The sequence below is a fragment of the Herpailurus yagouaroundi genome, unplaced genomic scaffold, assembly GCF_014898765.1.
Source record: "Herpailurus yagouaroundi ecotype Mexico unplaced genomic scaffold, PumYag 77, whole genome shotgun sequence".
Taxonomy (NCBI): Eukaryota; Metazoa; Chordata; class Mammalia; order Carnivora; family Felidae; genus Herpailurus; species Herpailurus yagouaroundi.
In genome coordinates this window covers 29,002,582-29,030,019 of record NW_024412388.1, presented here as the reverse complement: position 1 = coordinate 29,030,019, position 27,438 = coordinate 29,002,582, and the positions used below count along the sequence as shown (strand labels likewise).

Sequence of the window (27,438 nt, the reverse complement as noted above, 5' to 3'; positions counted from 1 at the left end):
AGGCGATGCACAACAAGGCGGCGCCGCCGCAGATCCCGGACACCCGGCGGGAGCTGGCGGAGCTCGTGAAGCGGAAGCAGGAGCTGGCGGTGAGAGAGCGACAGCGGGGGCGCCCGGTGGGGGCCCCGCGCCTGCCGCCGCCTCCAGGGCCCCGCCCGATCGCTCCAGGCCGTTACTCCCCGGGCGCAACGCGGCGCCCGGGAGCCCGGCGGCCTGAGGCCGGTTGCGCGTTCTGCGGCCCGCCGGTGCCTCGGCTTCTCTGCTGCGCGGCTCGAGAGTCGGGCGCTGGGGCCGGGGGGCGGGGCAAGGAGCAGAGAGGGGGAGGGGGCCGGGACAGGCGGGGGCGCGGAGGCGGGAAGGCACCTGAGGATGGGGGGCTTCAGTGTGGGAGCTCAAGAAAGGTGTCTGTGAGCTTTGGGGTTGGGAGCGGTTGTGTCCTTGGCCTTTGCGGGGTGGGTGAGGGCGGCAGGTCCGTGTTCTTTGAGGGGTGGGGTCGGGCGTGTCGGGGGGGCCGTAGGAGACCGGTTCGGGCTTGCCAGTGGCTTGGAGGGGGTGGCGTAGAGGCGAGTGTGGGAGGGGGACACGGTCATCCAGTCTGGCCTTTGGAGGATGGAGGGGCGCATGTCCTTTTGAGGATTAGGAGATCCGTTGGATGGGGTTTTTGATGGGCATGGCTGTGATGTTTTGGGGGAACATCCAGAAGCTGACAGGCGAGGGGAAGGGATTCAGCCCAGGGAATTGAGAACTGTGATATGCACCCCGGGTCCTATCCACCCTTGGTGGCCACCCCCTCTCCCGTGTTTTGGCTTGGGCACCGGGGAGGGCCATCTCACCTGAAGCTGCCCTTCCAGGTTTCCATGGCAACTGACAGCCCAGGGCCGGCCTTCTTTCTGAGCCCGCGGGGAGGGGAGCGAGTTGGCGCTGGAAGGCTGCTCACCCTTTCCTCTCTTCAGTAGCAATACCTTTGCGCGTGGGGGTGGAGACTGCCCGCGTTCTGCCTGAGCGGGGGTTCTTGACAACTGGGTTTCCATGAACCCTCTGAAGAATCTGCAAAATTTTGTGCATTTTTCTGGAGACAGGCTGTATCCCTTCCCTTCTGTTCTCCAAGGGTTCCAACAAGACAGGTCTAGATTGTCTTAATCTAAAACAGCTTTCCTCTCCCCATGTCATGTCTTTCCACCAGGGCTTAGCGTAATGGAGCTTGAGTGTCTAAGGCTAGTGTCAGAGAATTTGATTCTGTCCGAGTTAATGTTTGCATTTAAAAGGCATTTCCTTGTTTTTCCTCTCCCAGGAAACACTGGCAAACTTGGAAAGACAGATCTATGCTTTTGAAGGAAGCTACCTGGAAGACACTCAGATGTATGGCAATATTATTCGTGGCTGGGATCGGTACCTGACCAACCAAAAGTGAGTGTCAGAAGCCTGTGGTGTTTGTATGGTGCTCTGTTTGTATGGGCTGTATGTGTTCTTGGTAGCAACTTTGCAGGGAGGCGGTAGCAAAGTGCTGGTTGTGGAAGGCAGTCTGGGGTTGAACTTAGACTTTGGCTCGGTCACTCCCTCACTGAGTAATTGTAGACAAATCCTACGTCTGGGAAATAGGGAAAACCTGCTAAGCTTTTTGAAAATTTTCAGATTTGAAATATTTCATTTTTTTTAATGTTTATTTTTTTTTAACGTTTTTTTAATTTATTTTTGAGACAGAGACAGAGCATGAACGGGGGAGGGGCAGAGAGAGAGGGAGACACAGAATCAGAAGCAGGCTCCAGGCTCTGAGCCATCAGCCCAGAGCCCGACGCGGGGCTCGAACTCATGGACCACGAGATTGTGACCTGAGCTGAAGTTGGACGCTCAACTGACTGAGCCACCCAGGCGCCCCTAATGTTTATTTTTGAGACAGAGAGACAGATCGTGAGTGGGAGAAGGGCAGAGAGAGAGGGAGACACAGAATCCGAGGCAGGCTCCAGGCCCTGAGCTGTTAGCACAGAGCCTGACACGGGCTTGAACTCACAAACCATGAGATTGTGACCTGAGCCGAAGTCGGATGCTTAACTGACTGAGCCACCCGGGCGCCCCGATTTGAAATATTTCAAATTGAAATAGAACTGTGCACACTTGATATCCTTCACCTTCATTCATCACTTGTTAACATGTTGCCACCTTTGCCTCTTTTTTTTTCTGATGCGTGTAAACATACACAAACCTGTATCTATATACTTAAAAGTTTTAAAAGTCTTGATATAATTACAGGCACATGGGAAGTTGCAGAAATATTAGAGAGGTCCGTGTACTCTTCACCCAGTTTTTCCCAATGGTTGGGTTTTATGTAACTACAGCACAATAGCAAAACCAGGAAATGGACATTGGTACAATGTGTATGTGTAATTCCGTCACTGTGTGTAGATTCCTGTAACCACCACTGCAGTAGAGATACAGAAGTATTTCGTCGCTGGGAAGCTCTCCCTCCTGCTACCCCTTTATAGTTCTATCTTCCCTTTCCCCCATACTTTTTGTTGTTGTTAGCCATTCAAGCGGATATCATGACACTGTACCCCTAATTATGTCAGCAATTACCTCCTAAGAATATTTTTCTTACCTAACCACAGTTAACCACACATAGAAAATTAGCATTACATTAATAGTATCATCCCCTACAGCCTTTATTCACATTCTCCTAATTGTTCCCAGCATGCTTGGCTGCTCTTGTTTTGATCCAGGCAGTTTTCGTGTATTGTATTTGGCTGTTATGTCTCTTTAGTCTCTTGATAATAGGACAGTCTCCCACCCTTGTTAGTGGTGAAGTTGTTGTTGATGACACTGTCTTGCAGACTGTCCCAGTTCCAGATTTTTCTTTTCGTGACCTCATGAGGGAGCCTTTCGACGTTTCTGGCAAAAATGATTTGTGTGCCTCATGTGTCATTTACCTCTGTTATATTGGGAGGCACATGATGTCAGATTGCCCCATTATTGGTACTGTTAAGTTTGAGCATCTGATTTCTCTGTTGTTAAAAATTTGTTTTTTCTTGGGGCGCCTGCGTGGCTCACTCGGTTGAGCGTCTGACTTCGGCTCAGGTCATGATCTCACAGCTTGTGGGTTCGAGCCCCGCGTCGGGCTCTGTGCTGACAGCTCGGAGCCTGGAGCCTGCTTCGGATTCTGTGTCTCCCTCTCTCTCTGCCCCTAACCCCTCACATTCTGTCTCTGTCTCTCAACAATAAATAAACATTAAAAAAAATGTTTTTTTAATTCATTTTTCTCTCTGTAATTCGTAAGTAGTTTGGAGGTTGTACTTGTACACGGTGTGAATATATTGCGATCCTCCACATTTTTATTCAGCAACGTTAGTATCTTTTGTTGATTTTTTTCAACGTTTTTATTTATTTTTGGGACAGAGAGAGACAGAGCATGAACGGGGGAGGGGCAGAGAGAGAGGGAGACACAGAATCGGAAACAGGCTCCAGGCTCCGAGCCATCAGCCCAGAGCCTGACGCGGGGCTCGAACTCACGGACCGCGAGATCGTGACCTGGCTCAAGTCGGACGCTTAACCGACTGCGCCACCCAGGCGCCACTCTTTGTTGATTTTTACTTGAATCACTTAACAGACTGCTTATTCTAATTTTATTCTTTGTGTACATGGCTTACTGGCATTTGGAAAGATGAATCTTGCCTTCTTATCTTCTCTCCCTTTCATTCTGTATCTCCAGACCCCTCTCTTTAGTATCACTACAGACCCATGGATTAAAACAAAACAAAAAAAAATCCGCGTATTGGAATCTAGTACTGTCACTTTTGCATTGTAGAGGCTTTTTTTTTTTAAATATAAACTTATTGAAATATATGCAGAGGATTGCACACATCGTACATACACAGCTTAGTGACTTTTCACAAAGCAAACACGCCCACCATTATCCTCTTTGATGCTTAGTTTGTCCCAAACGCGGCCAGCGGGAACCTCCTCATGCTGATGCCTTTGTCCTCTTGACATGACCCTATCAGTCCTTGAGCATTTTGGTTCTTTTCTGCCCCAATGTGGTGTCTCAGACTCACCTTTTCCTTATCCCAGAACTGATACCAGCCCTTTCTTTAAGGAACCCTGGTCTGTTCTTCAGTTTTTAAAAATTAAGCTTATCTGACAGAAACATTTCATATCACTCATCTGGGCCGGTTGTTTTGAGTAAGTATTAAAGTAAATACATATTAAAATGAAAATGGTCGTGGGGCGCCTGGGTGGCGCAGTCGGTGAAGCGTCTGGCTTCAGCCAGGTCACAATCTCGCGGTCCGTGAGTTCGAGCCCCGCGTCAGGCTCTGGGCTGATGGCTCAGAGCCTGGAGCCTGTTTCCGATTCTGTGCCTCCCTCTCTCTCTCTGCCCCTCGCCCATTCATGCTCTGTCTCTCTCTGTCCCCAAAATAAATAAACGTTGAAAAAAAAAAATTAAAAAAAAAAAAAATGAAAATGGTCGTGAACCACTGGAGCCTGTCCCGCGTTAGAAGCCATTGCTGTCCCTTTGGGCATTCAGGATAACGGACGTTTTGGTCCATCCACCTGGTGTGGAGGCGTTGCGTCCAGAGGCTGTCTCTCTTCTAAGAGAGACAATGAGAGAGAGAGAGTTTTTACACCTTACATCCAGGGCCGTCCTCCGCTTGCTGCTTACGAAGCTTCTTGTGTGTGTTTTAGAAACTCCAATAGCAAAAACGATCGAAGGAACCGGAAGTTTAAGGAAGCTGAGCGGCTCTTCAGTAAATCCTCAGTGACTTCAGCAGCTGTAAGTGAGGTGGGGGGACTCTTTCTGTGGCCCATTATTGAGGGAAACCTCAGTTAAATTCCTGTGAGTTTTCCCTTTCCCTGCTGTCCGAGTGCTCTCCTGAGGGCTCTGATAATTTTTCTAGTGACGGGTGGCTTCTTGTCTTTTAGGCAGTGAGCGCGTTGGCAGGAGTTCAGGATCAGCTCATTGAAAAGAGTAAGTTTATTTATTTATTTTTTTACTGTTTTACTACTTTATTTTTAAGCTACAGGAGCCCTTGTATTTAACTCGTATCCAACTGTAGGTCTCAAGACTACATCTCTCATACTTTTGCCTCTCCTTTCTAGAAGATAAGCACCCTCTTGAGTCTTTTTTGTCCTTTTGTTTATTTGTTGGCTTGTTTGTTTTTTGAGGAAGAAACTATCATGTCCCTCCTGCCTCTTCTGTCATGCAGAGGGTGACTTCCCCTGCTCAAAGACACAAAGACAGGTCTTCCCCACTGCTAAGTGTTAGGGGAATTTTTTTTTTTTTTTTTAACTTAGAAAGAAAACCTTTTCTCATGGAAAATTTTGGATATATCTGATAAATCTCCATGTTCGCAATTTAATAATTCTTAGGAAAATCTGGTCGTGGGAACAGAATGTACCTGAGTGTTCTTAAATATAAAACAGAGAGTAGATAGTATTTACTTTGTGAAGAAATTGTATCATTCTCCAAACGTAAGCCATACAGTCTAATTCTCTGCTGATGTCAAGTGATAGGATATAGATCTATACATTCATCTTTCCAAGTCAGACTCGGTGCAGCTGTATTGAACACTCTTCCTGTGCACTGAATCACTCCAAAGCATAACCTGCTTTTTGTACTGTGGCTGTGTGCTTCTTTCAGATGATGTATCTTGTAGGATCTGGTTCTTGTGTCTGCACTGGGCCAGTGATTTGGAGGAGAAGGGATTTTGATAGTTTGGGAATTAGAACTACACTGTGACTTTGATTATTACCTCTGGGTACAGATTTCTAAATATGTAGAAAATGCTAGAAAATGTCTGCGAGTCATTTCCACTCAGATTTTCAGGCTCAAAACATTTTATCTAAGATGGAACTGTTCTATTACCTTCAAAACTTGTCTGCCCAGTTTTCTTCCGTTATAGTACTTCCATTCCCCCTCATTCAAAACTCTGTAGGTATCTTTGACTACTTTCTGCCAGCCTCAACAATTATAGCAAGTCCTTTTGATTTTTCTCTTGCTATGGCTCAAATACGTTAAATCCTATTCCTTTTCAGTTAATGCCACTTCTAGGACATAGAGCTAGTGTTATCTGCTCTCTGAAGTTACAAGACTGGTTAAGGAACAGCCTGGACCCCACCGCTGTGAGTGGAGATGGAATGATTACTGACCGCTCAGTTTTCACAAGAGCCTACAATCCTCATCCTGGCTTAGTGCGTAGTTCAGCATCTGGCCCTGTACTTCACTAGCCACACAAGTACACACCTAGGTACTCGTGAAGGAATGACTCTCAATGCCACTGCTTGCGGAAGCTTGGCTGAGACCAGCACTTACGTATTAAAGATTTTCGGAAACACGTGCAGGCCATCCATTCCCCTGAGATCTTCCCCCTGGACCTGGGCCACGCCCCTGGAATAGATCCTGTTGGTCTTCCTTGGTCTTCCCTCTAAAGCTGCATTTGATGAATTACATTTTGGTCCCATTAAGTGTGCCACTGCATTTATTGTAATAGGATGTTGCAGATGTTTTTTACCGTTTCTAATTATTATGTCTTTTAGGACTAGTTGTTTTCCCCGAACAACTAGTTGGTTTTTACTGAAAATCTGATGATGGACTTGATTTGTGTAAGCGCTAAAATGTTTTATTTTTTTATTTTTTTTAACGTTTATTTATTTTTCAGAGAGGGAGACAGAGTGTAAGCAGGGGGAGGGGCAGAGAGAGAGAGAGAGAGAGAGAGAGGGAGACACAGAATCGGAAGCAGGCTCCAGGCTATGAGCTGTCAGCACAGAGCCCGATGCCGGGCTCGAACCCACAAACTGTGAGATCATAACTTGAGCCGAAGTCGGATGCTTGACCGACTGAGCCACCCAGGCACCCCAGGTGCTAAAATGTTTAAAGGCAAATGTGTGGTTGTCCTCTAGAAAGCAAATCCAAACCTAGACCATGCATTCTGGGAATGAATCTTTACTACTGCATCCAGCTTACGGACGTCTTCTGTCCTTCTGTGTTTTACTTGTCTCATTTTAAATTTATTGTATGGATTTTATGATACGAATATCGGTAAGCGGCTTTGGCTTCTTTTTGGAATAGGGAATACTGGAGTTCATCAATTCAAATGGTCAGAGCCCCTTTAAAGTAATTCTGTTGCGTTCCGTCTCACCACCTGTCATTACCGTTTCTTCCTGCTATTTATTTTTTTTATTTTTATTTTTTTAAATCTTTTTCACATTTATTTATTTTTGAGAGACAGAGTGAGACAAAGTGAGAGTGGGGGAGGGGCAGAGAGAGAGGAGGACACAGAATCCGAAGCAGGCTCCAGGCTCCGAGCTGTCGGCACAGGGCCTGACAGAATGCGGGCCCACAGAATGCGAGATCTCAAGAATGCTTGATCGTGACCTGAGCCGCAGTCGGATGCTCAACCGACTGGGCCACCCAGGCGCCCCCCTGCTATTTCTTTAAAAAAAAAATTTTTTTTCATGTTTATTTTTTTTAAGAGAGAGAGAGAGAGACCGAGAGACAGAGCTCAAGTGGGGGAGGGGCGGGGAGAGAGGGAGACACAGAATCCAAAGCAGGCTCCAGGCTCCGAGCTGTCAGCCCAGAGCCCGACGCGGGGCTCGAACCCATGATCCGTGAGATCATGACCTGAGCCGAAGTCGGATGCTTAACTGACTGAGCCACTCAGGCGCCCCAACCTTTCCTTGATTTTTAAATTTTTTATTACATTTTTAATTTCCAAAATTCCACTTATTATTTCTAAAATCTGCTATGGAAGTTTTCAGTAGTTTTCCCTGCAATTATTTTTAAACTTGTCTTTTGTTTCTTTAAGCAGAGTAAGTAAGCCTGCTTGTACAAGATTCTGTTTTTAATTCTGTACATTCTGTGTTTAGTGTGTAATTCTGTGGGGGCGCCTGGGTGGCTCAGTCCGTTGAACGTTTGTTTGACTCTTGATTTTTGGCTCAGGTCATGATCCCAGGGTCATGGGATCGAGCCCCACATTGGGCTTTGCACTGAGTGTAGAGCATGCATAAGATTCTCTGTCTCTCCCCCTTCCGCCCCTGCCCCACTTGTGCACGTGCATATTCTCTCTCAAAAATAAAACAATAATAACAATTTCAATCTGTGAAGTCTTTTTTAAAATTTTATTTTAATGTTTATTTATTTTTGAGAGAGAGAGAGAGAGACAGTGCAAGTAGGGGAGGGGCAGAGAGAGAGGGAGACACAGAATCTGAAGCAGGCTCCCGGCTCTCGGCTGTCAGCACAGAGCCCAATGCAGGGCTCGAACTCACGGTCCGTGAGATCATGACCTGAGCCAAAGTCGGACTTTTAACCAGCTGAGTCACGCAGCCTCCCCAACCTGTGAAGTCTTTAAAGACCTGTTTCTGTTGTCGTTTGCTTCCAAAGTCTAATTTCCCTGTGTGCTTATCTTTGATGGTGTACCGCTCACTGTAACTTAAACTATTTGTTGAGTAATTTGAGAGTGAGGGGGCGCCTGGGTGGCGCAGTCGGTTAAGCGTCCGACTTCAGCCAGGTCACGATCTCGCGGTCCGGGAGTTCGAGCCCCGAGTCAGGCTCTGGGCTGATGGCTCAGAGCCTGGAGCCTGTTTCCGATTCTGTGTCTCCCTCTCTGTCTGCCCCTCCCCCGTTCATGCTCTGTCTCTCTCTGTCCCAAAAATAAATAAACGTTGAAAAAAAAAAATTTGAGAGTGAGGATGAAGTTGTTATCTTCCAAAGATTTTGTGTTTTCTTCTGATGGGTGGCTGGATCACTTTAAACCAAGTTGAAGGTCCCTGAAAGAGCCAGGTGATTCAAACCAAGCTTTCATTCCACGAGGGGAATGGTCTCCTTTGCCTTTTGCACTTCTTCCTTTGCATAGAAGCTCTCCAGTGTCTCCAGATTTCTGTATAACAGATCTTGTGGAATGACTCCTGTGTTCTTGTTTTTTGATGGTGATGAACTGAACATTTTTTCTGTCTTAGATTTTGAATTGCACATTCTTAGATCTCAAGGATTTTGGAGTTTTGTACTTTTGGCATTTTGTTTCCACACCATTCTGAAAATTGTCTTTTAAATTTTTTTTTTCAATGTTTTTATTTATTTTTGGGACAGAGAGAGACAGAGCATGAACGGGGGAGGGGCAGAGAGAGAGGGAGACACAGAATCGGAAACAGGCTCCAGGCTCCGAGCCGTCAGCCCAGAGCCCGACGCGGGGCTCGAACTCACGGACAGCGAGATCGTGACCTGGCTGAAGTCGGACGCTTAACCGACTGCGCCACCCAGGCGCCCCGAAAATTGTCTTTTAAAATGCATTACTTTTGGGCTTCCTGGGTGACTCGGTTGGTTAAGCATCTGACTCGTGATTTCTGCTTAGGTCACGATCTCACAGTTTGTGAGATCAGTCCCCACACTGGGCTCTGCGCTGGCATCAAGGAGCCTGCTTGGGAATTTCTCCTTCTGCCCCTCCCCCTCTTGTGTTCTCTCTCTCTCTCTCTCTCTCTCTCTCAAAATAAATAAACGTTTTTAAAAAAATGCATTCCTGTGGGGCGCCTGGGTGGCTCAGTTGTTTAAGCATCCGACTTTGGTTCAGGTCATGATCTTGTGGTTTGTGAGTTCTAATCCCGTGTCAGGCTCTGTGCTGACAGCTCAGAGCCTGGAGCCTGCTTCAGGTTCTGTGTCTTCTGCCTTCTCTGCCCCCACCCCGCTTGCACTCTCTCTCAAAAAAAATAAAGAAACATTAAAAAATAATAATAAAAAAATGCATTACTTTCTGCTTCCTTTGGCCTACCTACCCAAACTAGAATGATAGAGTGGATTAGCATGGTTCCCAAGGGGAATTTTAGGCAAATTAGCGAGGCGTTGTGTGTTTTTGTAAAAAGAATAAAGTAAAAGACAAGCAGGCAGATTTTATCCAGTTTCCTTTAAAGGATCAGCATAGTTGATACTGTTTTATCAGACTCTTCTGAAGCTTTCATCAAACCACATCTCCCCTGAGTGTTCTCATCATTCCAGTGGATAAGTAAAGGGCCGCATGAAGCATTATTTTGGGTATCTTTCTTGCCTCCTTTAAAGTTTTTGTGCTGAAAAGAAGTTAGTGCCTAGCACTATTCAGTAGGTGGTGGTGTTGTTTTAATACATAAAGTGTCTCATTTGTAGGCTTATTACACTTAATCAAAATCTGGCATTCGTTTTTTTTTTCTTTTCTTTTTTTTTGAGAGAGAGTGAGCAGGGGCAGAGAGAGAGAGAGAGAGAGAGAGAGAGAGAGAGAGAGAGAGAATCTCAAGCAGGGCTCCACGCTTAGCACGGAGCCTGAGGTGGGCCTCGATCCCACAACCCTGGGCTCATGACCTGAGCTGAAATCAAGAGTCATCTAGATGCTCAATCGACTGAGCCACCCAGGCACCCCCAAACCTGGCATTCTTTACTCTAAAAACGAGTTGCCTTCTTCTGTGTCAGGGAGAAGCAAACAGGTGTCTTTTCTTGGTGACAGCACCACAGGGTTGCCTGACTGCTGCTGTACTTCGGGGTACTCTAACCCAGCCCTTTTGGCCTCACTCCTCCCCTGCTTCCGGGAGCCCAAAAAAGACCATGATTCTTACTCTGTGGTTGCACTTTGTGTTTTAGCGGTGTTTAATCTAGTCTCCCTGGCTATAGTCCCTATTATAAACCATTTGTAGCCTGATAATCCTAAAACATGGGTTTATACAGAGAACTCAGTAAACAGTCACTGTTCAGTGTCACTTCTCTGTTTAGAAATGGCTCGTTGACTTCTCCTTATGTCCTGGTAACAACTATTTTATGGCACATTGTCTACTGTGTTAGAATTTGACTTGCATATTTATGGATCTCAAGGATATTGAGATTGGAACACTTATTGTGTTCCAGACACTATGCAAACCCTTGCATTATCTCATTTATTCTTTAAAGCTACTTCTTGGGGATAAGTACAGATTATAGACTCCTTGAAAGTAGGGAACATTGCTGGAGCTCCAGTGTCTAGTCCAATGCCTTGTCCATAAGAGATACTCAGTACAGAGAAGCGTCCTATTTTACAGATGGAGGAACAGGGTCTGAAAGATTCAGCAACAAGTCACGTATCTTAACCATCACCTCATACTGTCTCCCTAGATCAGATCCCTAAATCTGGCACTCATGGCTCTTTTTTTTTTTTTTCTTTTTTTAAGTTTATTTATTTTGAGAGAGAGAGAGAGGCAGAGACAGAACCCCAAGCGGGCTCTGTGCTGTCAGTGCAGAGCCCAGTGTGGGGCTTGAACTCATGAACCATGAGATCATACATAACGTGAGCCAGAACTGAGAGTTGGGTACTTAACCGACTGAGCCACCCATGCGCCCCCCAGTCACGGCTCTTAACCTGTCTTTGCATTTCTCCTCTCAATCCTCAAGGCGTCTGCTCAAGAGATACTTGATTCATTTGTCCAAAATGTACCTTATGTTTCCTCACCTCTGCACTTTTGCTTGTGCTATTTTTTGTACCTATTTTGGTTTCTCATTTTCCAAGGCCGAGTTTAAATTCCACCCCCTCAGTGAAGCTTTCCCTGAACAATCCGCTCTTTCTTCTCTGGCTCCCATGATACTTAATATCCAGATCAGTCCTTCGGGACATCTGTTACTCCCTGGGATGTTACCTCTTCAGAGTGGTAACACAGGTGGATTCTCCATTCATAGAGCTTTTATTTGATTTTCACTCTTTTGTATGTTTCCACACAGGTACTTATAGAATATGACCAACTGATCCATTTACGCAGTACTCCTGTAGCAACTGGTCCAAAATGAGTAAACAGTTGTTTTGCCCGTTAATCTCTCTTTTTTTAGACAGAGCTTCACTTCTTTTTTTTTTTTTTTTTTTTAAGTTTATTTTATTATTTATTTTGAGAGTGAAAGAGTGAGTTCAGGGGAGAGGCAGAGAGAGAGAGGAGAGAGAGACTCCCAAGCAGACTCTGCACTCACAGTGCAAAGCCCAGTGTGGGGCTCGAACCTACGAACCGTGAGATCATGACCTCAGCTGTAAATAAGAGTCCGACGCTTAACGGACTGAGCCACCCAGGCGCCGCTATTAATGTCTTTTAGTAGAATTGCAGCATTGGCCAGATTTGCTCTAACTTGCCATTCTGTCTTGTCTCCCGCTTTTTGAGATAATCTTTCTCTCCCTGTGCCCAGCCCCTACTCAGTTAGTCCTGTGCTCCTGTCATCCAGCCGTGAGCCAAAGCTTTTATGACCTCATGGCCCAGCAACCCATTCCTGCCCTGGCCAGCGCCTTCACCATTTGCATTTTGAGAGATGGCATTTTTTGCCTAAATAAAAATAGGACTGGCTCTGGGAGAAGAAGGCTGTCCTCATCATCCTTCTCCATTTTAAACTCATCTTTGTAGATTTCATTAGATTTTTTTTTTTTAATTAGAAAAGTAATATATTCAGATTGTACTAAGTCAAACTGTTTAGAGGTGAATATGAAGCAGGTTAATTACCTCATGCTCTACTTCACCCCCAACTTTCTGAGGTGATCAACGTTAACAGCTTAACACTATTCCTAACACATCTGGGACACACACACACACACACACACAGATGCAGACTCACAGGGTTGGGGATTTTTTTTTTTTTTAACTTGGAATTTTAACTATGTACATAAAGAGGATTTTTTTTTTTTTAAAGAAAAAATTGGCTCTCCCAGTGCATATTACCTGCTTTTTCCCTTAGCACATGCACTCCTGCAGGTTGAGTGTGCATCGAGCGAAAAGGTAGAGTTGTGATGAAGAGCGTGGGCTTTGGAGCCAAACTGTCTTTGAGTGTGAATTCCGAATCTTCACCTTATGAGCTGTGTGACCTTGGGCAGGTTTCTTAACCTCTAGCCTCAATTCCCGTCTCTGTCAAATGGTCATCTTGGTTGTAGAGGTTTCTGTGAAGGTTGTAGATGTGATATATTTGAAGTGTGGAGGGAGTGCCTGGGTGGCTTGGTTAAGCGTTCCAATTCTTGATGTCAGCTCAGGTCGTGATCTCACAGTCTGTGAGATCGAGCCCCATGTCGGACTCTGTGCTGACTCTTGTGGAGCCTGCTTGGGATTCTCTCTCTCCTCTCTCTGCCCCTCCCCACCCCCTGCTTGCTGTCTCTCTCAAAAATAAATAAATAAAGATTAAAAAAAAATGTTTTTAAGTGTATAGAACAGTGCCTGGCTTATAGTAGGGACTGTGTTAGCTATTGTTATAATCTCACCATTCTTTTTATTTATTATTATTATTATTATTATTATTATTACTTTAATGTTTATTTATTTTGAAGGAGAGAGAGAGCATGAACAGGGGAGGGGCAGAGAGAGAGGGAGACAAAGAATCTGAAGACAAAGAATCTAGACTGTCAGCACAGAGCCCAACGCGGGGCTCGAACTCACGAACCATGAGATCATGACCTGAGCTGAAACCAAGAGTCCGATACTTAGTTGACTGAGCCACCCAGGCAACCCTCACATTCTTTCTAAAAGCTGAAAAATACCGGGTACCTCCTCTGTGGGTGAGAATTCACATTGTCTCCATTTTCCCCCTGCTAAACAAGGTTGCAGTAAACTTCCTTGTCCGCTTGCTTTTTGTAATGGACTTTATTTCTACAGGATAGTGCCCCAAAAGTGGCACTACTGTGTCAAAGGGTGATTTTCATGATATAGCACAGTTACTTTCTGTGGTGTGATGGGAAATATATATTTGGTGTTTGTCCCCTGTTCTGGCACACAGCTCCTAAAAGCCTTGGAATCTCCAGAGCGATAAGAATGACTAGCAGGTGGGGTGCCTGGGTGGCTCAATAGGTTGAACATCCGACTTTGAATTTTGGCTCAGGTCATGATCTCTCAGTTCATGGGATTGAGCCCCGAGTTGGGCTCTGTGCCGACAGCAGAGTCAGCTGGGGATTCTCTGTCTCCTTCCCCTTCTGTTCCTCTCCCACTTGCACATGTGTGCGTGCATTCTCTCTCTCTCTCTCTCTCTCTCTCTCTCTCTCTCTCTCTCTCTGTCTCTCTCTGAAATAAATAAATTTTTAAAAAAAGAATGACTAGCATGCAAAAGAAATGTTTTTTAATGTTTATTTATTTATTTATTTATTTATTTTTGAGAGAGAGAGAGAGAGAGAGAGCGAGCAGGGGAGGGGCAGGGAGAGAAACAGAGGCTCTGAAGTGGGCTCTGCACTGTTAGTGGAGAGCCTGATGTGGGGCTTGAACTCACAAAACTGTGAGATCGTGACCTGAGTTGAAGTTGGACACTTAACCGACGGAGCCACCCAGGTGCCCCCAAGAGAAATTTCTGTGTGGCAATGAAGATGACTGATGGCTGGGGGCCCCTAGAGAGCTCCAGGATGGGGGCTTAGAACTTTAAGCTCTACCCCCAAACCTCTGAGAGAGGGGAGAGGAGAGGGGCTAGAGACTGAGTGAGTCACCAGTGGCCAATGACTTAATTAATCATGACTGCATAATGAAATCTCCATTAAACCCCTAAACGGTGGAGCTTTTCTTGGTGAATGGCAGGATGTTAGGCCCAGAGAAGGCGTGGGTACCTTGCCCTGTGCGTCTCTTCCATTTCGCTGCTCCGGAGCTGTACCCCGTATAATAGACAGCGTTAACAGTAAGTAAATTACGTTCCTGAGTTTGTGTGGCTATTGTTACAAATTATGGAAGCTGAGGGAAGGGGTTTAGGGTACCCCTGATTTATAGCCGGTTGGTCAGAAGTATGGGGGGCCTGGGAGTTGGGACTGGTGTTTGAAGTGGGGCACTCTTATGGGATTGAGCCCTTAAGCTGTGGGTCTGCCCTAACTCTGGTAGTTAGTGTCAGAATGGAATCCAGTTGTTGGTGTCTGGAGAATCGGGGAATGGGATTTTGGTTTTGGAAAACACCCTAGACTTTCCAAAAGAGTGTCACCATTTACATTCCTAAAGGCATAGCTTGGGAAGGCCTGTTGTAGATATTATTGGGTAAACTACGTGGAAAAGTGAATACTTTATTTTATTTTATTTTTTTTTAATTTACATCCAAGTTAGTTAGCATATAGTGCAACAATGATTTCAGGAGTAGATTCCTTAATGCCTCTTACTCATTTAGCCCATCCTCCCTCCCACAACCCCTCCAGTAACCTCTGTTTGTTCTCCATATTTAAGAGTCTCTTCTGTTTTGCCCCCTCCCTGTTTTTATATTATTTTTGCTTCCCTTCCCTTCTGTTCATCTGTTCTGTGTCTTAAAGTCCTCATGAGTGAAGTCATGATATTTGTCTTTCTCTGACTAATTTCACTTAGCATAATACCCTCTAGTTCCATCCACGTAGTTGCAAATGACAAGATTTCATTTTTTTTGATTGCCGAGTAATACTCCATCATGTATGTATATATATATACCACATCTTCTTTATCCATTCATCTGTTGGTGGATATTTGGGCTCTTTCCATCCTTTGGCTATTGTTGATAGTGCTGCTGGAAACATGGGGGTACATGTGTCCCTTTGAAACAGCACACCTGCATCCCTTGGATAAATGCCTAGTAGTGCAATTGCTGCGTCATAGGATAGTTCTATTTTTAATTTTTTGAGGAACCTCCATACTGTTTCCAGAGTGGCTGCACCAGCTTGCATTCCCACCAACAATGCAAAAGAGGTCCTCTTTCTCCGCATCCTTGCCCACATCTGTTGTTGCCCGAGTTGTTAACGTTAGCCATTCTGACAGGTGTGAGGTGGTATCTCATTGTGGTTTTGGTTTGTATTTCCCTGATGATGAGTGATGTTGAGCATCTTTTCATGTGTCAGTTGGCCATCTGGATGTCTTAAAAGTGAGTACTTTTCAACTCTTTATCAAAGTGAATTTTTGAATCTAGACCGATAAAGACCGTAAAATGACAAACCCCTGTGTATCTAGCACATGGCCCCCAAATCATCAGAACACGGTCAGCACCGTGTTCACACCCCCCGGACTCTCACTTCCCCCCCCCGGGGTATATTGAAAATCCTAAACATCATACTATTTTTCTTGGATACATGTTTCTTAGAGTTTTTTTTTTAATTGTTGTAAGAACACTAAAAATGGGTTCCACAGATTTTTTTTTTTTTTAAGTAGGCTCAACGCCTAACTTGGGACTTGAACTCCAGACCTGAGAGTAAGAGTCACATGCTCTACCAGCTGAGCCACACAGATTTTTAAGTGCCCCATACGGTATTGTTAACTACTGGTACAGTGTTGTACGGCAGATCTCTTAGAGATTCTTCGTGTTGTCTGGCTGAAACTTTCCGCTCACCATTTCTCCTTCCCCCTGGAGGCTGCCAGCATCCTGCTCTTTGCTTCTGTGAGTCTATTTTAGACCCCTCACCAGAATCGAGTCATGCGGTGTTTGCCCTCCCGGGACTGGTTTACTTCAGTTAGCACGACGTCCTCCTAATTCATCAGCCTTGCAGCATATGTCAGGGTTTCCTTCTTTGTCTTAAGGCCAAATAATATATTCCGCTATAGGTATATACCACATTTTCTTTATCCGTTCATCTGTTGATGGACCTGAAGGTTGTTTCCACACCTTGGGTAATGTGAATGAATGCTGCAGTCGACTTGGGAGTGCAGGTGTCTCTTCAAAATCCTGATTTCAGTTCTTTTGGTTAAGTGCCCAGAGGTAGGATTGCTGGATGATATGGTAGTTCTCTGTAAACGATAGGCTCTTAACACTATAACCACACCAAGGAAAACAAACAAGCAAACCCAAAACAGAACGTGTATTAGTATTGTTTCTTTTTAATGCTGAATAATATTGCATTGTGTGGCTGTACCACATTTTATTTATGCGTTCATCAGTTAATGGTCGCTTGGCTACTGTTGAGTAACACTGCCGTGAATATCCATGACAAGTTTTGTGTGAGCCTGTTTTCGTTCACACGGGACTTGTGGGACTGCCAAACTTTCCAATGTGGCTGCACCATTTTCTCTTCCCATCAGCAGTGTATGAGGGTTCCAGTTTCTCCACATCCTCACCAACACTCGTTATTGTTTATCTTCCTAGTATCTCTGTGGTTTTCATTTACACTTTCCTAATGGCTCATGACGTTGAGCATCTTTCCACGTGTTATTGACCACTGTGTATCTTCTTCTGAGAAATGTGTGCAGATCCTTTGCCGATTTTTTAATTTGGCTTTTTCTCTTTTCATTAGTGGGTTCTAAGAGTTCTTATATATATTCTGGATATGAGGCCTCATCAGATTTGGTATACGTGCTTGGCTGAAGAGCCAACGGGGCGAAGCTACCAACTGCGGGATGGTGACTGAATGCCTCCAAATCCAGTGCGGAGAGCCTCTTGTCCTGGGAAACAGGGTGCAGCCAGAAAGGGGCTGCTCCCTCGCCCATCACACGATATATGTTCATGGAGAGCCTAGAGCTAAGCCATTTGTAGACAGCCCATTTGTGGGTTGGGGTTTCGTTCCCGGCAGAGCACCTCCCTCGCTGCAATCTACTGAAAGTCAGCCCTCGGCATAAGGGTTTGTAAACAGAAGTAGAAACAAACAAAAAAAAAGGTCTTATCACATATATGAATCGCAAATATTTCTCCCGTTCTGTGAATTGTTTCTTTTTTTTACTTTCTTCGAATATTGCTTGCAGCTCGAGAGTTTTATATAATAAAACAATATAGTTCAATTTACATTTTTTTTCCTTGTTATGCTTCCTTTTGCGGTCCTATCTGAGAAACCATTTGCCTAATCAAATGAGTTCTGAGAGTTTTAGTTTTTAGCCCTTACTTACATTTAGGCCTGTGATACATTTTGATTTAATTTTTGTGTTTGGTGTGAGACAGGGCTCCAACTTCATTCTTTCCTTCGTGGACATCCACTTGTCCCAGCATTACTTATCAGAAAGACGACGCTTTCTTCATTGAATTGTCTTGTCGCCCATGAAAATCATTGGACTGTAAATGTAAAAATGTTTGTAACTGGACTTCGAATTCTTTTGATCTGTAGGTCTCTTCTTATGCCAGTGCCCCCACAGTCATGGTTCCTGCAGTTTGAAGTTTGTTTGCTAATTTTTACATGAAATGGGTTTCCCTGAACCTTAGAAGCACAGTTCCCCAGCACACTTTCTCTGGCTTCCTGGTTGTAGGGCTCCCTCTTCTGTTGCTCTCCTGAAGTGTTCAAAAGTAGGGTTTCATGATTTCTGAGATCTGGTTCCATTTCTCCCTTCCGCTCTTTTGGGACCATCCCTTTCTTTTCTTCTTATACCCATGGCCTACTCAATTTGAAATCCTTCCCAACAGTTTATAATACAAAGGTATAAAAAGAAAAAAATTGGGGTCTGGCTCTGCTGTCCACAAGACCCCTCTTGACAGTTTTTACAAACGGATAGTGTACAAAAAATTTTAAAAAATTTAGGGGCGCCTGAGTGGCTCAGTTGGTTGAGCGTCTGACTTCAGCTCAGGTCATGATCTCACGGTTTGTGGGTTCAAGCCCCACATCGGGCTCTGTGCTGACAGCTCAGAGCCTGGAGTCTGCTTTGGATTCTGTGTCTACCCCTCTCTATGCCCCTTCCCACTTGCGCTCTGTCTGTCTCTCTCTCTCTCTCTCTCTCTCTCTCAAAAATAAATAAACATTAAAAAAAAATAATAAAATTTAAAACAAGAAAACGTGTACATACTTAGGGTCCTTCAATAGTTGAGTAAAGTGAAAGTATTCTTCCGTCCTCATCTATTAAGGTCTCAAGAAATTCCTTTCAGGAAAAACCTAGGTATACATTTGCCAGAGTATATACAGTTATTCTTGAAAGTATTTATTTATGGGGCACCCGGGTGGCTCAGTTGGGTAGATGTCCGACTCTTGATTTTGACTCAGATCTTGATCTCACGGTTTGTCAGTTCGAGCCCTATATTGGGCTCTGTGCTGACAGCATGGAGCCTGCTTGGGATTTCTCTCTCCCTCTCTCTCTGTTGCATGTGTGTGTGCGCGCGGTCTCTCTAAATAAATAAATAAATAAATAAATAAATAAATAAATAAATGTTTTAAAGAGCATTTGTTTATGCAGAATGTTTTTTAATTTTTTATTTAATATATAAAGGATGTTTTAAAATTGGGAATATGTGTCAGCTGAAGAATATTACCACTTTATTTATTTATTTATTTATTTATTAAGTTATTTATTTTGAGAGAGAGACGTAGCTGGGGAGGGAGAGGGAGGGAGAGAGAAAGAATCCTCAGCAGGCTCTGCACTGTCAGCGTGGAGCCTGATACCAGAACCTGATGAGATCATGACCTGAGCTGAAACCAAGAGTCAGAGGCCTAACCGGCTGAGCCGCCCAGGCATCCCAAGCCCCCCTTCTTGATAGACAGGATTTCTGTACAGTTTGGGGAAGGAACCCAGGCTTCTTGTATAATTATTAATCCCATTCGTGGATTCTGTGTTTAAATAACTCCTGGTTGTATGGTCCCATCTCCCAGCAGTGCTTAGAAAGGCTGCTTTTGGTTACGGTGTCTCAGAGGACTTCTAGTTCAGGAACACTGGTAACTCTGATGCCTTGAGGGTACATACCTTCTCTGTCTGCAAGTATTTTCCTGTCAGGTAAAATGCCTGGTCCTTGAGGATAGGAAATAGTCTCTTTTTCTGTGTATTAGTGCTCCGAGACATCTCTCCTGGCTGCCGGACAGACTGCCTGAGGAATGCTGACCTTGCTTCTGGGACCTGTGTTTATTCCCTCCAGGGGAGCCGGGAAGCGGGACGGAAAGTGATACTTCTCCAGACTTCCACAATCAGGAAAATGAGCCCAGCCAGGAGGACCCTGAGGATCTGGATGGATCTGTGCAGGGAGTGAAGCCTCAGAAGGCTGCTTCTTCTACTTCCTCAGGGAGTCATCACAGCAGCCATAAAAAACGAAAGAATAAAAACCGGCACAGGTCAGTGGCAGGGGCCTCCCCTCCCCGCCCGCCCCTGCCCCCCTGCCCCCCCTGCCCACCCCCCCAACCCCTCCAGCCTCCGTGACCATTGCTGTTAAGGGTCTGTACCAGAGTGAGAATTCTTTGAGATTGGTGCCCTCTTTGTGTTGCAGATGGGGAGAGATTGCTTTGATCCAAATGAAATAGAAGTTTTCTCCAGTGGAGGAATTGGTGGGCATTTAGAGTAACCATGAAGGAAGACATCCTTCCCACTGTTCTAGTGTAGAAGAATGGCATTCTATGAAAACTTTGTTTAATGCGGTGAATTTGGCATCCTTTTAGAAGGGCAAAAGGGGAAGTAGAAATGGAATGTGTGTAATAGTCTTTGGAAAATGCCACGAGTACATGTTGGGAAGCTGGAAAAGTGGAGAAAGTCTTCTGCTCTTAATCCTGGTCCCTGCCTACAGTTATTCGCTTGTGGATGGAGAGAGCTGATCTGACATGCCTTTTTTCTCTTTAAATACAAGTTTTTTGATTCCTTGTGATTTGATATGTATCTCTCTAATATGCTGATTTCAGATATCAGAGAGGAGTAGTATAAAGTCTGTAAGATATGAGAGTGCCTTTCTAGATAATGTGTGTCCACCGTGTATGTGGGGTGGGGGTTGTCTTTTGGTTTCTTTTGTTTTTACAGTGTGTAATGAGATAGGTATGACATCAGTGGACAGGGAGGTCAGGTGTCATCCAGAGAAGATTTTAGCATTCACTCTGCCTGGGACTATTAACTCAGATAATTGGAAATTAAACAGCTGTACTCAGAGAGGGTAATGGCATAGTTTCTAGAAGAATCTTGCCCTGACCTCAAACCTTCTTCTGGGAGGCATGAAAACCAGGTATCCACAGGCTGGCTTTTGTCCTGCTCCTCTTGGGAGCCTGCATATATGTGTGTGTGTGGATGTATACATAGATAGGTAGATAGATAGATAGATGTGTGTGTGTGTGTGTGTGTGTATATATATATATATACACATATATACACACATATATATGTATGTATATATACATATGTATGTATATATGTGTATATATACATATGTATGTATATATGTATGTATATATGTATATATATATACACACACATACATATATATGTGTGTGTATGTGTGTATATATATTTAATGTTTTTATTTATTTTTGAGAGACAGAGACAGAGTACGAGTAGGGGAAGAGCAGAGAGAGAGGAAGACACAGAATCTGAAGCAGCTCCAGGCTCTGAGCTGTCAGCACAGAGCCCGACTCAGGGCTGGAACTCATGGGATCATGACCTGAAGGGAAGTGGACCGCTTAACTGGCTGAACCACCCAGGCGCCCCAGGAGGCTGCACATTGAGAGGAAAGGGGAAGGGCAAGGAGGGCGGAGCTCCCTGTGCTCCAGTGTGCTTCTGGGCTGGCTTGTTCCACAGACGTGTAGGATGTTCCTTCACACGCACCCAAGGCATTCACGTTGTTAGCTTCGTGGTTATGGCACATGGGGATAATGTAGAATGAACTTAAACTGGTTTAAGCCTCCTAGGCATCAATAGGTTCTTTAATTCTTTAAAAAATTTTTCTTGTCAATGGTGGTGGTGGTTTTTAGACTGCAGAAATAGTATTTCCTCCAAATGGTGACTCAAGACTGCTGCTCAGCACTTTCCTGCAAACCAAAAATCACTATGCCAATCTCGTAACTGCAGTAACAAATAGCAAAAATTGCTTATCTTTTTTGTGTGCAGGTTATAGGCTATATAATCACTGTGGTAGGACTAATGCAAACTGATCACAAACAGTAGCAGGGAACCATAATCTTTTTTTTCTTTTGTTTAAGAGAGCACGTGAGTGGGGGAGGGGTGGAACAAGGGGCAGGGGGAGAGAGAGTGAGAATCTTAAGCAGGCTCCACGCTCAGTGCAGAGCCTGATGCGGGGTGTGATCCCACGTCCCTGGGATCATGACCTGAGCAGAAATCAAGAGTCAGGCGCTCAACCGACTGAGCCACCCGGGCCGCCCCCCACCCCACCGAACCATGCTCAAAATATTTTTTTAAATTGTCAAGATAATTGTCATGCTCTGTGTTGCTTTTATTAAATTTACTCCAGTGTCATTTTAAAGTAATTACTCTTTTCCTATTTCACAGTGTCCTGAGTAGGGGGAACATTCCTTGAAAGTTTCTGGATGTTTCTTCCATTTGTGGTACAGTAGATAGCTACTGTTTATTATAGGTAATCCTTCCCTTTGAAAAAAAAATTTTTTTTAATGTTTTATTTATTTTTGAGACAGAGAGAGACAGAGCATGAGCAGGGGAGGGGCAGAGAGAGAGGGAGACACAGAATCCGAAGCAGGCTCCAGGCTCCGAGCCAACAGCCCAGAGCCTAACGCGGGGCTTGAACTCACGAACCGTGAGATCATGACCTGAGCCGAAGTCGGATGCTTAACCGACTGGTACCCCAATCCTTCCCTTTTTTTAATGCCATGATCAGCTGACCGATAAAAGGGAATTAAGCATGAACTTAACTTTCCTCCTGCAGGCTTCTAGTACTAGTAGATTTCCATAGAAACAGCATTTCTTCCTGCCATTTTTATAAATACTAGGATTTATAAAGATCTTCGATGTTAGTTATTGCTTTCACAAATGACATTTTCTGTCTGGAAAGCTGGAGCCTTTTGTCACCCGCCTGATGTGGTATCTGGCCGGCCTCCTCCCTTTGGCTGTAGGCGCTTACCTGCCCCAAGGGAGCAGAGTGGAGCTGATTTGCCTTCTTTCTGTGTAAACAGGTTCAGTGCACTGCAGTGGCATCTCAGTGGCCAGTTAAAGTTCTCAGATTTCTGCCATCTTTGGTCAGGAAGTGTCCAGACCCCTTGCTCCCTGACTGATGTCTCTCCTAGTGGGCACGGGGCTGGGGCTGGAGTGCTTTTTGTTTGTACACATTTGAACGTTTGCACCCCGAACGGTGCTTGTATCTCCCCCGCAATGTGCCACCCACCCCCCCACCTATTTAGATGAAGTCAGTTGTAAATTATTTCAACAAATGCCTGAGAACCCACTGTGTGCCAGGCCCTATTTAGTAAAGCAAAGTGGAAATAAATATGGAACTTGAGCAAAAAGGAATAACTTTTGGATTTGTCCTCCTTAGGAATATGAACATTTATCAAATAATGTTTAGCATTCACAGATGATCACCCTGTTCCGAATTCTTATATTTTACAGGGTATCTGAACAATAAGTCCCAGCGGCTGTAAGGAAGAAAGTTGCAATAATAACTTACAGCTGTTCTTACAGGTCTTTGCTAACATACAAAACCCTAGAATTCTTCCAGGTAGCTTGCGAAGTTTTCATTAGGTGGGTACAGTCTACTTTAATTTGCGAACAAAATTAAATTAGGCCGAGAGTTAGGTTGTTGATAGTTCCTGGTTGGTACACCGTGTACCCTTTCCCAGATGCCGTAAGTGACACGGTTGCATAAGGGATACCGAAGTTATGCTTTCTTCCAGCTTCACTCTTGCAAACATGGGCTAGGAGGAAAATACAGCATTTTGCGTATTGTTCCAGCACCTACCTACGGTGTAAAAGGTGTTACAACAGCCAAGGAGCCGGTGTCATGCTCAGGGTTCATGTTTGCCTTGGAGGTCTGCCCGGACCGTGGTCTGTTAGCAGCGATGGCCTACACAGCCTCCTCCCCTTCACCGTTCCCTTGCAGATCCCCGAGGCTTGGGGGCTTGGGGAGATCGGCTCTCCTTTGTTTCAGTAGGGGGGGCCGTCGGTTTGGGTGTTCGAAGTCCTGGCCCTGACAGGGACAGTTAGCTGTCATCGCCAGTTCAGGGGCAAAGCAGGCCTAGCACTGAGGTGATTCGTTTGACCCTGGGCCTCTAGGATGAATGCTGTAGAAAGAGGACCGTGTTCCCCAGACATGCCTCCAACATAGAACTTGAGTTCAAAGTTGCAAAATGCTTTCTTTTTAAAAATGTATGATGTTTTTATCTCTTATGTTGGTCAAAGTATATTGTGCTGAATTGTTAGTACTGTCTTCGAAGCACCTTTCATTGTATGACTAAACCCTTCTTTCTCTATTTCTTCTAATGCCCTATTTATATTCTTCATGACAATTAAATATTTTACAAGTTCTAACTCTGAGTCTGGCAGCTAATAGAGGGCCTGCAGTTACCTCGTTTCCTAATGAAATAACTTTTCCTTTCATAGTCTGCTCTGATACAAAATCCAGGAGGGAAGGGACTCTCCCAACCACAAAATCTTGGGTGCTTTGATGTTTGAAACTTTATCGCTTAAGATTCTGAAAGCTGATTTTGTTTCTACAAATCTTGCTAGGGTGGCTAATCGACTAATTTATTCAATTAGTATATTAATTTCTATTGCTTTCTTCCTTTCAAATGCTGCCCCTCAGCCCGTCTGGCATGTTTGATTATGACTTTGAGTAAGTTTGATTTGAATTAGTATTTGTGCTGTGTTGTTTAGTGTGTAGAGACCGATATGCCTTTTTGAGACCTTTCTAACCCATAGTTTATCTGTTCAATTGTAGGTATGTATATTAGGTTAGGCTGGGAAGTTTTTTTTAAAAACAGAAAAACGTGATGGAGGTAACATTTTATTTAATAACTTAAGCAAAATTAAGTAAACTTCACTCTTATGCATTTTAATTTCTTTAAAAGTAGATAACCTTTACTTTTAATTCACATTTAAATTGATTTTCTGGCTTTGCTTCGTAAGGAGATTAATAGTTTAAGATCTTGATATTTTGCTTTGGAAAGACTTAAAAATTGAAATTTGTTTAATTTCTTTTGTGTTTCCTGTCCAGAAATACAAACTCCTAGTCTCTTTCCTGTTCTTAATCATTATGTGTCTCAGTGATTATCAGTGATAGAGTTACAGAGCTAACACATTAACGTAGAGCATGCCCTCTTAATCCAATCTCTTTAACGCCTAGTTTTGAATAGTTTTAAAATGATACGGCTTTCATAACTGCTGTATATTTCTTTTTGTCATCTAAGTCTGCCTTGCGGCAAGAGTATCTGCTTATGTTTTTAAATACTTGCTCAATAATATCTGGGTAAACAACTAAATGTGACATAGTCTAATGAAGAATGTGGATTTTACTTAACCAAATAGTCTTTGTTATAGCTTGTGCCCTATGCAGTAGCTGATTCCTGGCCCCTTTTTCTGTAAATTAAAATGCAAATATCTTTTATCTTTTCTATCACAGGATTGATCTGAAGTTAAACAAAAAACCACGAGCTGTAAGTATCAGCCAGACCATTTCATAGAGACTGGTGATTTTGTAGATGATTAGAACCATGTGTTTGTCCTCAGAGCCGAGTGCTCCTGCATGAGCGCGCGCTCTCTCTCTCTCTCTCTCTCTCTCTCTCTCTCTCTCTCATTTCTCTTGTCTCTCTCGGGTTGCAGCTCTCATTTTGAAGGCCGGGGTGTCCATTTGGGTACACTTCAATTTGTAGATGTTACTTTCTTTTGTATTTTGGGTAGAGAAAGGGGTCACACATTTTTCCTGAAGAAAAAGTCCCTTTGATTAAAGAATGAATTACTACTAGGATTTTTTTTTTCTTTCTTTCTTTCTCTGATTGGTGAGCTCGGGGGGCCTGATAAGGGCAGCATTGATGTTTCGGCCCCTCTCTGGACTTGGAAGACAGGCCATTTTCAGATGTGAAGTGTTGTCTGTTACATTTGAAGTAGAATATTTGGCTACAGAGCAACCCCCTAGCAGGGTTCTTTATGGGTGAGGTTTTTTTTTTTTTTTCCCCTAGGTTCAAACTGATGTTCTACTGAGTGTAAGTTGGGACTTTGTTTTTCTCTCTTTAGGACTATTAGAAGACTCATTAGTGCAGAAGCTTCCAGGCTATAGAGCCCTGCTTCCCTCCTCCGACCTCACAAAGATAAATATCCCTCACCTGAGCGTGCGGCCACCCACCTCTGCTTTCCCAGACCCAGTGCCTGTGACTCTGAATAGTTTGTTCTGAACCGTGGTGACAAGTCATTTCTGTAAGACCACATTGGATCATTTACTTTGTGTCATTTTTGGTAACAGAACAGCAAGAAGACCAAGACGTGGTTACAATTCCAGCAAGTTGCTAACTGTGCGTTTTTCCCTTCTTGGAATGAGTGTCTCCCCCCCTCCCCCCCCCCCAACTGGCTGGCACCAGCTTCTTCGTCTGTGATACCCATTGAGACATGTTCTCCGGTTTTGTTTTATGCCGAAAGTAGAACATAGGTCACATTTCAGAGGGAGGCTGTAAATATCTGGCATTTTCCTATTTGGTTTGTGTTTTATTATTTTTCTATTGTTTTTACCATCTTCTTTTCTTTTGGGACTTTTTGTAATGCCGTTGTACAGCTCATACCTTCCTGCTGGCATATCTGATCGTCCGCTTCGCACAGTTGCCACTACTTTTAACAGAGAATGATCTGGTTTACCATAAATAAGATGGGAAACGCGGCTCTGTGTTTTTTTTTTGCAGGGGAAAGGTAAAGAGTGTTTATTTAATAATTACCTATCTTAAATCTTTCTGCGTTGGAAGCAGTTTCATGTTCAAGGAACAGGAAAAGCTGAAAGACCTAAGTTTAAATCAATCCTTTTAAAATATTTTTATTCTTTTATATAAATAAAATTTCACAGGTGTTGACTTCTCATGCTTTACTTTTAAACCTGAGATTGTTTTTTCACTTATTTTATTTATTCATATCATGCCTGATGGAAATTTCTTTCATTCTCCATTTTTCTCTCTTTGCTGGTATCTGCCTGATTAAACGTTGCTCTAAAGATCATTAAGGCATATGGAAAGGCTCTCAGTTGCACCCAAAGCCAGTAATGTATGGAGTTCTTGAGCAGAGTGAAAGATAGGATCCGCGAGAGCCAGCGATGCCCGGCAGACCCCCTTCTTCACCGGGCCGGCCAGGCTGAGGATCTTGCCGATTTGTTGAACTGTCGCCTGCCTCTTGAGTGGTGCTCTACCTCGGCTGCTCACTGGAATCACCTGGAGAGCTTAAAGACCTACCGATGCCTGGGCCCTCCCCCCACCAGAGACTCTGACTGGGGTGCAGTCTAGTTTTGGGGCTTTCCTTCCAAAGAGTTCCTGGGATTCTGATAAGAAGCCAGGTTGCGAACCACTGCATTAGGAGTGTTTGATTGAAATCCTATGTTGCGAATCAGTCTGTGGGATAAGATTTGGGGCCCCACCTTTCCTTTGATGCTGTTTAGTCATAGTCCTTGATTTATGCCCATATCTTTGTTAGAAAAAATATGTTCCATTGTGATAATATTGGTAGAGCTGAATACGGATGGCATCTGTTATCAGAATGAGTCTACCTTGTCGGATGTGCAAACGCTTTCAGTCTTGTTCTCAAATAAACTTTTTTTTTTTTTTTGACTCTGTGGCTAATTAGATGTCTTTGGCTATGTCTTTGGTAAGAGGACTCCGGTGTCTGCATTTTTAAGAAAATAGTTTCTTATATTTAGATTGTTCCTTAAAAAAAGAAAGAAACAACTGTAAAGCTGAAAACAATGGGAACCAGAAGCTTTCTCTGTCCTTCTTTGTCAGTTTCTCCCTT

At 44.1% G+C, this 27,438-nt stretch overlaps 1 protein-coding gene across 1 annotated transcript; it reads left to right on the top strand.

The window, feature by feature from the left end:
* The first annotated feature begins 5 nt into the window (after positions 1 to 5).
* Positions 6 to 27,265, top strand: MEAF6 (MYST/Esa1 associated factor 6). The gene is made up of 8 exons (XM_040469590.1): positions 6 to 89; positions 1,292 to 1,407; positions 4,672 to 4,759; positions 4,909 to 4,954; positions 19,661 to 19,853; positions 24,266 to 24,295; positions 25,082 to 25,115; positions 25,693 to 27,265. The coding sequence occupies exons 1-8, from the start codon at positions 6 to 8 to the stop codon at positions 25,699 to 25,701; spliced, it is 600 nt and encodes a 199-aa protein (XP_040325524.1). The 3' UTR covers positions 25,702 to 27,265.
* Positions 27,266 to 27,438: the final 173 nt, after the last annotated feature.